This window comes from Myotis myotis, unplaced genomic scaffold, assembly GCF_014108235.1.
Source record: "Myotis myotis isolate mMyoMyo1 unplaced genomic scaffold, mMyoMyo1.p scaffold_m19_p_37, whole genome shotgun sequence".
Taxonomy (NCBI): Eukaryota; Metazoa; Chordata; class Mammalia; order Chiroptera; family Vespertilionidae; genus Myotis; species Myotis myotis.
Window position 1 is genome coordinate 314,050 of NW_023416343.1, and position 16,146 is coordinate 330,195.

General features: G+C 59.7%; 2 protein-coding genes across 20 annotated transcripts in view; both read left to right on the forward strand.

Annotated features, from left to right (window-relative positions):
• Window positions 1–775: 775 nt before the first annotated feature.
• PUS1 (pseudouridine synthase 1) lies at window positions 776–6,125 on the forward strand. 3 transcript variants are annotated; one of them, XM_036303464.1, is made up of 6 exons: window positions 776–831; window positions 1,255–1,489; window positions 2,871–3,008; window positions 3,352–3,454; window positions 3,653–4,344; window positions 5,821–6,125. In XM_036303464.1, the coding sequence occupies exons 2-6, from the start codon at window positions 1,265–1,267 to the stop codon at window positions 5,866–5,868; spliced, it is 1,206 nt and encodes a 401-aa protein (XP_036159357.1). In that variant the 5' UTR covers window positions 776–831; window positions 1,255–1,264; the 3' UTR covers window positions 5,869–6,125. The 3 variants fall into 3 exon arrangements, with proteins under 3 accessions (XP_036159357.1, XP_036159356.1, XP_036159358.1); XM_036303463.1 differs by lacking the exon at window positions 776–831 and adding an exon at window positions 851–1,146; XM_036303465.1 differs by lacking the exons at window positions 776–831; window positions 1,255–1,489 and adding an exon at window positions 1,522–2,178.
• Window positions 6,126–8,703: 2,578 nt separating this feature from the next.
• Window positions 8,704–16,146, forward strand: part of EP400 (E1A binding protein p400) — a 59,524-nt gene continuing 52,081 nt past the window's right edge. For all 17 annotated transcript variants that reach the window (XM_036303412.1, XM_036303420.1, XM_036303417.1 and 14 more), the window contains exons 1-2: window positions 8,704–8,805; window positions 13,884–15,226. In XM_036303412.1, coding sequence (XP_036159305.1) covers window positions 13,919–15,226 — 1,308 coding nt within the window. In that variant the 5' untranslated portion in view covers window positions 8,704–8,805; window positions 13,884–13,918. The remainder of the gene's footprint in view (window positions 8,806–13,883; window positions 15,227–16,146) is intronic.

The following is a 16,146-nucleotide window of genomic DNA, read 5'->3' on the forward strand; positions in this document are numbered from 1 at the left end:
TGTGTGAGGGTGGGTGCTATGTGGAGGAGGTGGGAGGGCTGTGCGAGGGTGGCCCGATGCTTCCTAAAGCTGCTCAGGCACCTGAGCTCACTGGGTCACAGGTGACCTTGGCTTTCCTCACCCCGGGACAGGAAAGGCAGCCATTTCTTTCCTTCTGCAGAGGGAAGGGCTGTGTGTGTGTGGAGGGGGGGGGGTGGCGAGGAGGTGTCCCTTGGTACAGGTGAGCTCTTTCCCACTGGGTCAGACTCCTGAGCTGGAGGAGTTGGCAGCACCTCCTACCCACTTTCTGCCTCTGATTGGCCTGTTCTGGACATTTCACACACGCAGTATCGCGCGCCACGTGGCCTTCGGATCTGACCTCTTTGGATCTGAGCATCATGTTTTCAAGTGCGCCCACGTGACAAGGGGCATCCGTGCTTCCGATTCGTCTTTCGCAGGGCATTTGTGACTCCATGACGCGGGCTTAGGTGACGGATGGGTGTTGTCCCCGCCCGTCTCCCTAGAGATGCACGCGTTTACCCGCGTAACCCGGGAAGAGCCCTACGTTGCATCAGGACCCTGTGTTCGCGCTGGGGAGTCCTGCGCAGCCGCAGTCACGCCGGCCTGCCACCTCCCTGGAGTCTGCATCCGGGAAGCCCCGCCCCAGCCAAGGCTTAACCACGCCCACTCCACCTCCTCTCCTCCAAGCCCCGCCCCAGCCAAGGCGTAAACACGCCCACTCCACCCCCTCTCCCCCAAGCCCCGCCCCTGAGGCTTTTGTCCTCACTCGGCCGCCGTGGCCGCGCGCTGCACTTCCGCCTTCGTCCACGTGGTCTTGCGGGGGTTCAGTCCGTGAGTGGGGCCGGGTGGGGACGCGCCCCTCTGGTCCCGGCGGGGCTGGCCCGGTCTCCCCGAATTCCAAGGGAAAGCTGGTGGGTGGGGCGGGAGGAGAAGGGGAACTGGGAGATCAGAGGTCAGCCCGGGGTCAGGGGACGCTGGAGGGTAGCCGCGGGCGAGGCTGGGCATCGGGGACCCCGGGGAGGTCAGGAGTCGCGCTTGCGTCCCCCTCCGGCCGTGCATGGGGCTCCCCAGCCTGCGGGCGGCGGCCGGGGCCCTGCGGAGAGCCTGCGGACCGTGGACGCCGCGCGTGGGACGGCGCCTGCTCGGGTAATGCCCGCGCCCGACCCGCCCGGTGTCCAGTGCACGCCCGAGCGGTCGGCCCCCCTGCCGCGCGCCGTCTGTCTGCCTGGCTGACAGCGCCTCCTGTCTTTCCAGCTTGCCCCCCATGGCCGGGAAGGCGGAGGCCCCGGCGCCCCCTGCGCCCCGGCAGGAGCGGGACGGGAAGGCCGGGAGCGGCTGGCACGGCGGGGGCAGGGTCTGGGAGGACGCGGAGCAGCCGGCGAAGAAGCTCAAGAGCAGCGGCGAGGACGGGGAGCAGCCCCGGAAGCTGCCCAAGCGCAAGATCGTGCTGCTCATGGCCTATTCGGGGAAGGGCTACCACGGCATGCAGGTGCGGGGCTCGGGGCCGCTCCGCTCGCCGGGGACCGCGCTCTGGCTCCTGGGAGGCGCCTCGGGAAAGGGCCGGAGACCCGCTCTTCTGCGCCGCGCTGCGGGCGAGGCCGAGATGGCAACCCCAGCGCTTGGACCTGGCTGCATCCATGGGAGATGCTGCACCAGGGCGTTGGCTGGCCACACGGTAGTCGCAGGCCGGCCCTGCCGCTGACCAGGGTCCTGGCCTTGGGCGTGTGATGGGCGCTCTCCGTGCCCGGCGGATGCCGGGACCTGAGACCCAAGCGCAGCCAGGAAGGCTCCCTGGAGTCAGCTGCCCGTGGGCAAGCAGGTGCCCTTTTAGGCGTCTCTCCCCAGCTCCCCAACTGGGTCCTTTTGAGAAAGGCAGCCTGTGCCCCCCAAAGGCACGTAGATTTTCTTGCTCCTGGTGCTCAACTCTGGTCAGCCTGACTCACAGTGAGAAATAAATTCACTGCTGGGACGGGGTGTCTAAGTGAAGGAAGTTTAGAAAAAGGTGGTGTCACCTTTACTGGGAATGGTGGTAGGAAGTTACTTGTATCCTGTTTTATTTTTCAAAAGCATAGGCTGCACCATGAAGCCAAGTTCATGACCGACAGTGGTCGCCCCAGGTGTTTGTGGGAGCAGACCAACCACCTGTGCTGCTCTTTGACCCGGAATGCTTTTCTGAGGGTGATTTTGGTTATGTGAATTTTGCCTTAGGGCACTGTCATATTAAGAATTTAGAGAGAAAGGTCCGTCATCTTCCATTTGCCTCAGTTTCCCCATCAGGGAAATGGGTGGAGAGTGACAGTAGCACACAGGGCGGACGGAAGGACAGATTGAGGTGGTGGGGGGGGGGGGTTGTTATCACTATTTGTTTTTTAGAGAGAGACTTCAACTTGTTGTTTCATTTAAACTGGCAAGTTGTTTCATACAGGCTGTGCATGAAACGACGGGTTTAGGAAAGGCAGGCGTGCCAAACCCAGCCCCGGCTGGCAGTATCCTGGGTGTGTTCCTCTGAGCGAGGGGCCGGCCTCCCTACAGTGATGAGGGAGGGGGTCCCTCTGCAGCGGGGGCCGCAGACAGACATGTCCAGCGGCAGGAGGGGGCTGGTTTCAGAGCTGGCAGGTGCAGGACACGGCGACACCTGCTGTGGGCTGTTCCGCCGCTGCCCAGGGTGGGGATTCCTGGAGACTCTGGGTACCCTCAGGTGGCCTCCCCGCTTCCCCTGGGAAGGGGACGAGCTGCATGGCCACAGGTGCGGTCCCCATGCTGCGGGCGTGGGCACGCTGCACCTGCCCCTGCCTGCTGGAGCAGACTGGGCCCTCTCTCGTGGTCGGTGACCGGGCGAAAACCCACGTTTTCTCTTCTCTTTCCCTCAGAGGAATGTCGGGTCCTCGCAGTTCAAGACCATCGAGGATGACCTGGTGTCGGCCCTGGTCCGGTCGGGCTGTATTCCCGAGAACCACGGCGAGGACATGAGGAAGATGTCGTTCCAGCGGTGCGCCCGCACAGACAAGGTAGGCGGCGTGCCGTCTGGTTTCCACCGTCCACGGATCCCCTGCTCCGCCTCACCGTTCTGTCACCTGAGTTGCATGGCCATTTCCCCCAGTGGCCAAGGGTCACCTCCGAGCCGGGACTTTCTTTCCCATCGACACGATGTCATACGTCACGCGGCCCTCGCCCCCGTGGTACACAGGGCGTTGTTCTGGTGCCTGGTCATTCCCTGCGGATGCATCTCTAAAAGCAGGATTCCTCGGGGGAAAGATGTAACCTTAGCGTGGGCCGTCCGCCCAAGCGACCCCGCGTGGTGCTTGCAGGGCGGCCCCAGCTGGCCCCTCACACCCGGTGCTTCCTTTGCAGGGCGTGTCCGCAGCTGGGCAGGTCGTGTCCCTGAAGGTGTGGCTGATTGACGACATTTTAGAAAAGATCAACAGCCACCTCCCGTCTCACATTCGGATATTGGGTAAGCCCGGCCGCACTCGACTGAAGTGCTCACGTTGGGGTCAGTGCAGGGCGCGCCTGACGAGCCCCCGGCCCCAGCCCCTCGCCAGCCCCGGTCTGGCAGACACCGCGTCGTGTCCCCGCGGGTGTGGGGTTCGGGGTTCAGTGTCAGGACAGGGCCCTGGCGTGTCTGAGGCCTTTGTCCTCGTCGCGCCCCCAGGACTGAAGCGCGTCACGGGCGGCTTCAACTCCAAGAACAGGTGCGACGCCAGGACCTACGTCTACATGCTGCCCACGTTCGCCTTCGCGCACAAGGACCGCGACGCGCAGGACGAGACGTACCGGCTGAGCGCCGACACGCTGCGGCAGGTGAACCGGCTGCTGGCCTGCTACAAGGGCACCCACAACTTCCACAACTTCACCTCGCAGAAGGGGCCCCGGGAGCCCAGCGCCCAGCGCTACGTCCTGGACATGTTCTGCGAGGAGCCCTTCGAGCGGGACGGCATGGAGTTCGCGGTCATCAAGGTCAAGGGGCAGAGCTTCATGACGCACCAGATCCGGAAGATGGTGGGCCTGGTGGTGGCCATCGTCAAGGGCTACGCGCCCGAGGACGTGCTGGAGCGCAGCTGGGGCGAGGCCAAGGTGGACGTGCCCAAGGCGCCGGGGCTGGGCCTGGTCCTGGAGCGTGTGCACTTCGAGACGTACAACCGGCGCTTCGGCGGCGACGGGCTGCACGAGCCGCTGGACTGGGCGCGGGAGGAGGCGGAGGCCGCGGCCTTCAAGGAGCAGCACATCTACCCCACCATCATCGGCACCGAGCGGCAAGAGAGGTCCATGGCCCAGTGGCTGAGCACCCTGCCCACGCACGACTTCAGCGCCACTGCCCACGCGGCAGCCCGCCCCGGCGCCAAGGTGGGGCTGGGGGCCGGGGCCAGGGGGCCGGAGTGGGGGGCATAGCCCTTCTAGGAGCTTGTCTCATGCTCGCCCGTGTCTGTCGTCCGTGGCTGAGCTTCTGGCCCACTGTGTGCTGGTGTCACCGTGCCCATTGTAGCCATGAGCAAGCTGGGGCACAGAGAGGCACATCACTCCCCCCAGGTCACACAGCAGGGGGAGAAACCAGGCCGGGGCAACGTACCAGGTGGCTGGTGACCCTGAAACACTGCCTAGTGCTCACTCCACATGTGGTGACCCTGGGCGAGGGACATGCACGGCGGCGTATTTCCGTTTGTGACGTGGCAGTGACTGGCAGTGACCAGTGCCGGCCAGCACAGGTCCTCTCTTGCTGGTGCAGCGGGTGACACCCCCTCCCTCCTTCCCCGGCTCCCTGGGGGTATCTTCCTGTGACCTAGGTGTATCTGGGACACATTGTCATCCTCCACACCTGGAGTTGTAAACTGTCCCTGCAGGTAGGTGCACAGGGGCAGCAGGCAGGTTAATGAATGGCAGCCAAGGCCAGGGAGGCAATAGGGATCGGTGGAGACTGTAGCAAACCAGGAGCTCCTGTTCACCTGTAGGGCGACGGCAGCTAGGCAGCAGCCAGTGGCGGCCACGTTGGCGGTGGGCCTGGGGTTGGCAGAGCTGCTCACATTTTCCTAAGAGAAATGAGAAAAATGCCAGAATTTTATGTGAACTCCCCGACTCTTCAAATGTTGATGTTTATTATTCACTAGAGGCCCACCTCCACCGTGGCCTGCACCCTCACGCGATCTGGGACCCCTTGGGGGATGTCAGAGAGCAGGCTTTGGTCCGATCCCTGCAGGCCAGGCCGAGGGACCCCTCCGGTGCATGAATCTGTGCACGGGGCCTCTAGTATGCATATAAGATCTTTGGTTAATCTCTTCCCGCCCTCCCCCCAACCCCCTGCCTCTTCCCTCTGAGATTCATCAGTGTGTTCCATGTTTCCATGCCTGTGGTTTCCGCTCCTGCATTGAGCGCCTGCCCCCTGGTGGTCAGTGTGTGTCATAGCGATCGGCTGGTTGCTGAGGCTTTTATATATATAGATTTCCCCAAGCACTGCGAGGGCAGATGGAACTGGTGTGCAGCTTTGGACCGGGGCTAGCCCAGGCCCTCTGCTCAAGTCCCACTAACAGGCTGCTGCCCACTTGCCGTCCCCACACCCTGCGGAGGGGCCTGCACTGTCCAGTTTGGGAGAACCTGGCTTCATGTCCCCTGCGTCACTGCCTCCTCTGGGGATTTGGAGGAGGCCTGTAAGGACCCCCCCCACCCCCCAAATCAGTCGGTCTGAGAAGTCATGCCGGCGTCACTCCACAAAAGGCAGGTTGGAAGGTGGCTCGGGGTGCACCGGGGACCGCTCCCTGCACGGGAGGAAGCACCCACCCCCGGGCAGCCTGCCCCCCCCACAGCGGCTCCTCTGCTCCTGCTCTGCAGGTCCCCAGCCCCCAGGAAGGCAGCGAAGAGGACGGAGTCAGTGACTGAGTGGGACGCCCCGGAGACACGTGCCCCAGGAGCCGCCACCGCTGCCGCCGGCCACATCCCTCGCCAAGACGGGACCCAAGGCGTGGCCTCGCAACCTCAGGACCTCGAGACCCACATTGTTCTCAGCTTCCCTCAGGAGAACCGGCCGCCAGTCTGTCTCAGCTCAGCGTGAACTCTGTACACCTCAGCGTGTAAAGACACTATTTTTTTAAGGAAATGATTTTCTTATTAAATAGATACAAGCTTTGCTTAGTCAATCCTTTTCCTTTTTTGGTTCTTTCTGCTCCTCTCACCGTGTGCTGCGTGGGGACGGGCGATGAGCGAGTGTGCGGACCGGACGCGCTCTGGTGGCTCCGGGGTTAAGACCCAGCAGGCAGTGCAGCGGGGGTTCTTTCCAGGACTTGGCCTCAAGTGCCCCAGGATGGGGCATGGCTGCATGTAGCGGAAGCCTGGCAGGTGGCCCAGACAAGAACAGGTGGCAGCGGGGCCCAGCACAGCGGCCCCCTGGGCTGGAGGAGGGCCTTTTCTCTGTCCAGCTGGCCCTCTTCAGCACCTGGTCTTCATCCTGGTCATGTCTGCCCGTGGTCTAGGCGGGAGGGGTTATGCAGAAGGAAGGGGCCATCACTGACCATGTCCCTTAGCGAGGTCTTCCAGCAGGCCCACCAGCCACTTCCCTCCCTCCCTGGCCAGAGGCTTGTCATGTGGTCACATCTAGCTGCAAGGGAGGCTGGAAAATGCCTTTTATGAAGCGGGGCTCAGTGCCAACCCTGAACAAAGTGACCCGTTATCAAAGAAGAGGTGGGTGGGTCACTGGCAAGTCTGCTGAAGAAGCTATGAGAGAGGACTTCAGGTGGGGAAGTGGTGTGTGTGCATGGGCACAGGTGTGCATGCATGCTTACGAGGTGTGTGCATACCCATGTGCATGCATGTGAGGTGTGAGTACAGGTGATACGATGCATGCATGCTTATGACGTGGCATGCGCACATCTGCGTATATGCATGCATGCATGCACAACAGGGTTAGGCAGATACCTTCCAGGGACTTCCCCAGATGTGCATTCCCACCATTTCAAATTACTCCATCTCCCTGGACTGGTGGGCCCCCCTTTCTCAGTAGGTGGGCTGCGCTCCCCTTTATCAGCCAATAGAAGCCCTGGGATGGGACCCCCCACCTTCCTGAATCCTGCCCCAAGCCTGTACTCACTCTCCTTCTCCATGTTGCAGTAGGAGCCACCCTCGTCTGACACAAACGCCCTCAGACCCCATCATCACTTCCTGCATCCCCGTTAAACTGCCTTTTTCTTACCTTTAACATCTCTACTGCAGCATCAGCACTCACAAACGTGAAGTCACTCCCATTATCCAACGTATTTATCCCCTTCCAACTGCCCCCCGCGTGTCCCTTTTATAGCCAAGTTTTCTTCTAAACATTTTTTAGGGTGCGTAGTATCAGAGAGGGCATGTGCACCTGCATTTTGCTCAGGGGTTGATCGCTTTAGCCTGCATTTCTTTTTTTTTTTTAAAGTAAAATTTTAATTGAAATATAAAACTCCTTCTTGCAAAGTGCACAATTCAGTAGTTTTTTTTTAAGGGATTTTTTAAAATATATTTTATTGATTTTTTACAGAGAGGAAGGGGGAGAGATAGAGAGTTAGAAACATCGATGAGAGAGAAACATCGATCAGCTGCCTCCTGCACATCTCCAGTCACTGGGGATGTGCCCGCAACCCAGGTACATGCCCTTGACCGGAATCGAACCTGGGATCTTTCAGTTCGCAGGCTGACGCTCTATCCACTGAGCCAAACCGGTTTCGGCCAGTAGTTTTTTTAAAATGTATTTTTTATTGATTTCAGAGAGGAAGAGAGAAGGAGGGAGAGAAAAACATCAATGATTCTTCAGCTGCCTCCTGCACCTCCCTCACTGGGGATCGAGCCCACAAACCCGGGCCTGTGCCCTGACCAGGAATCAAACCATGGACCTTCCCGTCTGCCGGCTGATGAGCTACCCACTGAGCCACACCGGCCAAGGCTCACTGTGGTTTTCTGTTTGCATTTCCCCGACCCCTGATGATGCCGTGTCCTTATCAGGCATTTTCCTTTGCGGCATGTCTGCGAGTTCCTTGCCCGCTCACAAGTAATCTTTTAACTGGGTTGGAGGTTCTTTACTCTGGATACAAGCGCCGTATCCGGCACATGCCTTGCACATGCTTTCGTTCAGTCCGCGGGTTGTCTTTTCTCAACAGCGTCATCGGAAGCGCCCGAGTTTTGAATTCTGCTGACGTTCAACGTATCTGTTTCTCCTTTGGTGACTTCGGGATTCGGGGGTCACTTCTCAGAAACCAGAGTTGTGTGGCCGGACACCTCCGTTTTGCAGCGTCAGCACTTCCACGCGGGCCTCGGACCCACGGCGCGGTCGCTTTTGCAAGTGCAGTGAGGTCGGGGTCGGGCGTCATTGCTGCACCGGTGGGCGCCCTCGTCCCAACCTCTTTGCTTGAGGAGCCCAGGGATTCTGGGAGGCGACCCCCTTTGCTCCGTTTTCCCTCTGCCCTCGCGGAACTCACCTCCCAGACTGCAGACTCTCGGCGAAGAAATCGCTCCAATCGCGCTGGGCGGCTGGGCAGCTGGGCGGCCGGGCGCCAGGGCTCGGTCAGCCGCCGGCCCGTCGGCCCCCACCTCGCCCGGCCTCTCTAGCCCGCCCGGCCCTCTCGACACCTCCCGCCCGCTGACGTCACGCCGGCCGCCAGCGCGCAGCTGCGGAGCGGGCGCGCGTCCCTTCCGGCTCGCCGTAGCAGGCGCGCCGCCGCTATTTCCGCCCGGGGCCCCGGATGCGCCGCTCCGATCCGATCCGAGCGGCGCCGCCTCTACTTCAGCCGCCGGCTCCCGGCTCCCGGCTCCCGACGCCAGTCCGACGCGGCCGAAGCGCCGCCCAGGCCCCGGGTATGTGGCGGCGCGGGGCGCGGGCGGAGAGGTCCCGGGGGCCTGTGCCGAGGGGCCCGTCGCGGCCGAGAGTCTCCCCCGGGTATCGCGCCGAGAGCAGGCCCCGCCGCCGCCGTCAGTGGGCGGGGCCTGGGCGCGGGCCGGACTCGGGTGGGCGGCGAGGGGGTGGGGTCGTGCGGCCTCCGCCCCCCTCCTTCCCCGCCCGCCGCCTCTCTGCAGCCCCTCGGGGCGCGCGTGGTGGTGACGGGTGGGCTGGGCGCGGAGACGCGGCCGCCGGGAAGGGGGCGCGGGGCGGCTCTGCACACCTGACGCGGGCCGGGCCGGGCCGTGGGCTCTGCGGGGCGCTCCGCTGTCCCCACGCCGCGTGGCTGGAGCCCGGCGCGGGCCTGGCGCTTTTATTTTTATTGGTTCTCGGGCTTCAGTGCCCAGGCGCTTCCTTCGGCCAGTGGGCGGAGCTCCCACGCGTGGGCTCTGCGCGCGAGGCCTTCCCGCCCGCCCAGGTGCGGGAACAGGTGCAGAGGGAGCGTCAGGTGCGAGCCCCGTGCACGCCCACCCGCCCCCGTCCGGACCGGGGCGGGGCGGGGTGCGGGGTCTCGGGGTCTCCCCACGCCGGACCCCCGCAGCCCGCGGGCCTCGGCCCCGGCGCCCCCGTGTCAGCCGCAGAAACCACGCCGCGGGACTTCCGCAAATCGTGCTTAGGCCCCGGCTGGGAGAGGAACGTCGTCCTCTCTATTTCGTGATGAAGCTTTCACGTGGGTGCATATAAGAGGGTTTTTGCAACTTTTTTTTTAGTGGAACCAATCACATTCACATGCTCTCTGAGTGGTTGGGGAAAATGGAAACGTGCATTTTAAACCGTGAAGCCATCCTACCGCCCAAAGACACGCACCAAGACAGGTTCCTTTTGGTCCCCTGTTGTAGCCATGCAATTCCTTTTCTCCTCCTCTTCTCCCCCTCACCCCCTCCGCGTTTAATTGCGGTTCTGTATGCAGCTTTGCGTGCTTTTAGGAAGCTGGTCGCTAGCACGGTCGGGTCCCATTGATCCCCTGCAGCCATTGCTGGCCGTGCCGGCCAGCGCTCCTTGCTTCACCGCCTGTGTTGGACCCGCGCGTTCTTGCCTTCCCCAGGCCTTCAGTTTGCTTCTCCCCCACGGTTTCTCCTCCATATACGGACGTTCCAGCCACCCTTCCTCGGGTACAGCTTCCTTTCCTACCGGAGGGAGAGGGGACGGGAGGCGAGCGGGATGGGTTTGTTGATCCGCTTCCTCGAGCGCCCACTGGTTGCTTCTTGTGCGCGCCCTGACCCGGGGCGTACCTGCATCACTTGTGTGTGAGTGAGTGTGTGTGTGTAGAATTCTGAAAATTTTAACAAATATGTAATTGCCACAATAGGATTCAAAACGGTTGTTTGATCCCAAACCATTTCCACGTGGGGCCTCTCTGTGGTCAGCCCCTCCCCCAGCCCTGGGCACCTGTTGGCCTCGGTGTTTCCGGGGGTGCCAGCTGGAGGCGCGGTGTGGACGGGCCTTGGCGTCTGGCTTCGCTCACCACACGGTGCATTGAGATTTGCCCCGGCTCCTGCAGGCGTGCGGGTTGGTTTCTTCATGTCCGTGGTGTGGAGGGGCCAGGATTTACCCATGCACCTGCTGAAGGGCATTTGGGTTGTTGCAGCGTGTGTGGGAGTCCGTGGAGAGTTCACGTGGCGTGATGCGCACATACACAGAGGCACGCAGAGGGTGGCACAGTTCCTCTTTGCTTTCTCCTCGTTCTTGACTTTGTCCGAGTACTCACTGACTTGGTACGTGTTTGCCCAGGTCTCTTTCTGTCCATTAGGACCTGCATTCTCCACGAAAACTCCCACAAGAGGGAGAGGAGGGTGAAAGTGTCTTAGATAGGACCGTGGTCTGTGGCCTCCCAGAGGGTCCCAGGACATCAGCAGACATGCAGTGCAGCTGTGGTGTTAGCATTTCACGGCGGCGACTGGGAGAGAAATGCCTGCGCAGGCTCCTGGGGGGCGGTGGGATGGCGAGTCGGGCTGCACCGTGATCGCTCGGTGCTGAGAGAAGCACTTTCTCAGCTCGTCTGGGCTGTTCCTGCCAAGCTGAGGTAGATGCCCACGGTCTAGCTCAGGGGGCTCTGGTCCATCAGGCAAGGGACCGGCCAGCATCACCATGAATTTGGCCTCGTGGGCTGTTCAATTCAGGGGACCCTGGCCGCACTGCGTCTGGGCTTCCCACTGCAGCCACCCACCAGGCAGTTCTCTGCAGCAGCGCGCGGTGTAAGGTGTCATAAATCCTAGACGGTTGTCAGCCTCGGTTTAGCCCATTTGTATCCTTTGGAATTTGTATGTTTTAGGAACCAGTATGGGACCTTCACACTCAGGGGAGAAGGATGGGGTCTTGTAAGCGGATGGGACTTTTGTTTCAGCCCTTTATTTGTTGAGCCACTTCTGGTGTTACCATGTCATGTAGACAGTATTTTTTCCCGTAGTGTTTTACAATGAAAATTTTGAAGATACATAGACGTTGAAAGAATTTTGCCTACCACCTGTATACCCATCACCTAGTTTCTGTGATTGGCGGTTTCCTGTACCTGTTTTATCACACACCCATCCATCCACCTGTTCTTAGACGCAGGCAGTGTCCAAGTACAGTTTCCTGCGCTGTGCTTCCCGGACTCACTGCATGTTCTGGAGACAACTCTCCGCCGGTTCCTGGCGCCCACCTTGCCTGTCACCTGTTGCAGGGCTCCAGTCGAAGGGGACCACAGCGGAGTCAGCCAGTCTGCAATACGGACCACTTTACTCCTAACATTTTGCATTTGCAAATAACGCCCTAGCGAACACCCTTGGTGCTTATGTCTTTTCCCGTTGCAGGTGGCTGTCAGGTGCATTTGTAGTGGGACTGCCAGGCCCAAGGAGCAGAGCTGTGCAGCTGTTGGAGGGGCCGGGCCCGCCGCTCACCCAGAGTGTGTTGTCCAGCTTCCGACTTCCTGTCAGTCTGATAGATGAGAAGTGCTGTTTCAGCTGAGTTTTAATTTGCATTTCTTTTATTACGAGTGATGAATTTACCAGTAGATGTGCTTGAAAAATTCAGCTTCAAGTCTTCTCTGGGGGTTACACTGGTTTACTGTTTGTTTGTTTGCTTGTTTGTCACAGAAATCCCATTTTATAAACACAGGCTGGGAGTGAATGGACTCAGACATGGAGGTTGTTACTTGTGAGCAGCCTTGTAGAGACATGCTCCGAGCGGTTTGATGGATTGTGATCTGAGTCAGGAAGGCCATGCCTAGTCCTGGTTTTTGCAGCTGACATCTCTGTGACCTGATCCTCGGCCTCCTCCTGGGCAGTACTGCCCTTGAAATCATGAACTGAATGGATCCGATCTAGCTGGTTCTGGTGGACTTGAAAATTAGACAGCCAGTAGAATAAAATGTGTGTTGCCATTGGTGGTGGCTTTGCTCTGCATGGGGTACCTCTACCACATTTTTGGGAAATGTTATTTAGATAAGCAGTGATTTGATTCCCGGTCAGGCACCTGCTTGCATTGTGGGCTCAGTCCCCAGTGTGGGGCTGTGCAGGAGGCAGCCAATCACGTTTCTCTCTCTCAAAATCAAATAAAAAATCTTTAAAAAAAAAAAAAAGAAGAAGAAAAATGAAGATCCCGAACTTGTATTGAAAACAATGGCATAGCTAAGAGTTCCCTTGCACGCTGTGCCCACCCCCAGTGCCCACCACATTGCTGGGCTTTCTGCTTGGAGGGCAGTGGTGGGAGTGGGCTTCTGATGGCAATGAGGCTGTTGCTGGCTGTGGTCCCGACTTCCTGCTTAGATGCACTGGCTGCTGCTTGCCCATGACCTTGAGACTGTTTTCGGAGACAGCCATCAGGATGTAAGTGCCTTCTCTGAGGGTTACGCTGAGTTTTATGTTTTCTCAGCCTTTACGTGTGTAACCGTCATCCGTAGCTTTTGACTTCACACAGATGTGTTCCAGCAGGGTGTGGAGCTGTAGATCATTCATATGTATGTGCGTTGCACCTTTGTCAGTTTTTTAGCTTTTCCCTTGTGCATTTCCTCTGACAAGCAGTGGTGCCTGAACATGAAATGGTGTTTCTGCTGGCCTAGGGGAGGGGAGTGAGCACCCCCACACATAGGAAGCTGGTGTGTCCGTGAGCACCGAGGACTTGCCATGTGGAAAGGAGCCATGTTTGAGCCCATGACCCAGCACTGTCGGGACAGGTGGCCCTGGAGTGCAGTTGTCCTGTTCCCACTGGAAACCCAGGCTCTAGCCATGTCTGACTTGGGAACATGGTCCCTTCTTAGCTCAGAGTTTCCTGCTCCACCCTCGGGTGGCCCCGTCCTGAAGGCTGAGCTTTCTCAGTGGCCCCTCCCACTCTCCACCCCGCTCTCTAGTCATTGGCACTGAGGAGTTGGGGGCTGGAGCCTTGGGGAGAGCTCCAGGGCATGATGGCCTCTCCGGCTGCTCCCTGTCTCCCTGTAGATGTCCTCTGCAGCCCTCCCTGCTCTCACGCAGGGTGCTCGGTGTGAGCGCCGCAGGGTTTGGCCTGGCTCCTGTGTTGGGGCTTGGTTAACAGTGTCGCTGTGCGGTAGCTCAGGGTCACGGGACTGCTGTCGGGTGAGGGATTCGGCTGCGGTTCTGGTGCTGAGGGTTGTGTGTACAGCCCATCCCTGCACAGGGAGAGGCAGGCACACCGTCCCCAGCACGTGGAGCACAGAAAGGCCCTGAGCTGGGAGACGCGTCCGGGAAGAATCCGCCGGTCACAGACCCGCATTGAGGTCACATCCTGCTTGGCCTTGAGCAGGTGATGCTTGTGACCGTCCAGTAGCTGGTTGGTACCCCCCACCTCGTGCCAGGCTGTGAGGGACCAGTCCCTCCTGTATGGTGAAGGAGACCTTCTGTAGTGTCCACGGCTCCACGTGAATTAAGACTGTCCTTTGCACCAGCTGCCGGTGGGACAGACAGTCACATGTCTCCAGTGCTGCTGACCAGGCTCGTAATAAGGGGTGATCAGACGGTTATATTTGCCTTGAAGTAACTTGATTTCAACTTTGATTTTTCAGGAGAACATTAAGTTGGATAAAAAAGGGGGGCGATAATGCACCACGGCAGCGGCCCTCCGAATGTCCAGCACCAGCTGCAGAGGTCCCGGGCCTTCCCCAGCAGCGAAGAAGAGCAGCAGGCCCACCCCAACCCACCCCCATCCCCCGCCACGCCTTTTGCACCCTCGGCCAGCCCATCCGCGCCCCAGTCGCCCGGGTACCAGGTTCAGCAGCTCATGAGCAGGAGCCCCGTGGCCGGGCCGAACGTGAACCTCGCCCTGCAGACCGTGGGGCCAGTGGTGGCAGGAAACCCCCCGCTCACGCTGGCCCCACTGCCACTCCCCAGCCCCACCTCTCCGGGCTTCCAGTTCAGCGCCCAGCCGAGGCGCTTTGAGCACGGATCGCCGTCCTACATCCAGGTCACCTCACCACTGTCCCAGCAGGTGCAGACCCAGAGCCCCACCCAGCCCAGCCCTGGGCCGGGGCCAGGCTTGCAGAATGTGCGGGCAGGCGCCCCCGGGCCTGGCCTGGGCCTGTGCAGCAGCAGCCCCACCGGGGGCTTTGTGGATGCCAGTGTGCTGGTGAGGCAGATCAGCTTGAGCCCGTCCACGGGCGGGCACTTCGTGTTCCAGGAGGGCTCGGGCCTTGCCCAGATGGCCCAGGGAGCCCCAGTCCCGCTGCAGCATACAGGGACTCCCATTGCGATGCGAGAACGGAGACTGTCCCAGCCCCACGGGCAGCCCGGGGGGACCGTGCACCACCTGGGACCCCAGAGCCCCGCGGCCTCGGGCGGAGCCGGCCTGCCGCCCTTGGCCAGCCCCGGCCACATCACCACCGCCAGCCTGCCACCCCAGATCAGCAGCATCATCCAGGGGCAGCTGGTCCAGCAGCAGCAGCAGCAGCAGCAGGTGCTGCAGGGGCCACCGCTGACCCGGCCTCTGCTGCCCGGGGTTGGGGGGGCTTCGGCGTTCGGGATGACATCCCCGCCGCCCCCCAGCAGCCCTTCTAGAACCTCGGTGCCCCCAGGCCTCTCCAGCCTTCCCCTCTCGTGCTCGGGGAGCAGGAAGACACCCAAGAAGCTGGAGGAGATCCCCCCAGCCTCCCCAGAGCTGGCCCAGATGCGGAAGCAATGCCTGGACTCTCACCTCCGGGAGATGGAGGCCTTGAGGGAGGCCTTCAAGGAGTACCTGATTGAGCTGTTCTTCCTGCAACACCTGCAAGGGAACATGATGGATTTCCTGGCTTTCAAGAAGAAGCACTACGCCCCGTTACAAGCTTATCTCAGGCAGAACGACCTGGACCTGGAGGAGGAGGAGGAGGAGGAAGAGGAGGAGGAAGAAAAGTCTGAGGTTATCAATGATGAGGTGAGAAACAGCAGTTTAATAGTAAGAGGACTGCGCTGCGCAGGTGTGAGTCTAGGCAGCGGTGAACACAAGAGACCCTGTGAGCCCAGGGGGCTCCTCAGACGTGGTTTCATAAGGATTTGACCCAGGAGTGACATGGAAGGTGGATTTGGCTGTTTTCTTCGCAGGAGGGAAGAGCTGCCCTGATAGGTGGGGGGCAGGGGCAGACCAGGTGCCTTCATTGAGAGCAGAGACTCCGCTCCAGATGGAGAGCTGACCTGTGGGCTGCAGCCTGTGCCCCTGGCCTGTGGGGGTGCACACCTTGGGCTGGTTCCCCAGTTTTCACATTTTACTGAAATAGGTCCCCCCATTGAATCATCACGAATGTGGATTTTAAAAAGGGGGCTTAAATATAAACAAATGTAAATATTGATATGGTATTTTCATGATTAAAATAGTTATTATGGCAAAAACCAATTTTTAGATGTAGTCTTAGCTTTGAGATCATATTTTAAATTCACTTTTATAAATACCTATGAATGATATTTAAGATGGCATCTTTTTTTAAACTGAAAATTTTGGGTGCCTGGAATGGGTGCTTAATAAATGCCCGAATTGAGATTTCTTGATACCATTGTGATTCCAACCCATTCATCTGCACTTCCTGAAAACTAATCACAGCAGCGAGCGTGAGGTGGCTGTCGTGCACTGTACGTGTGCCTTTGTGTTGTGTAGTGTACAATATGTGGGTGCAGCTGACTTTGTTCTAGGAGACGGCTGAAATACCTGAGTCTTTGTCACTCTTCTGCAAAGAAATCGGCCTTTGGTGAGCAAAACTGGTCTCTTTGCTCAGTCGTCCTCATCGACATGTATGGGCGTGTATCTGTGGCTTTGCCATTTTGTGTTTTCTTTAACACCCTTTCCAGGACGGACCATTTTTA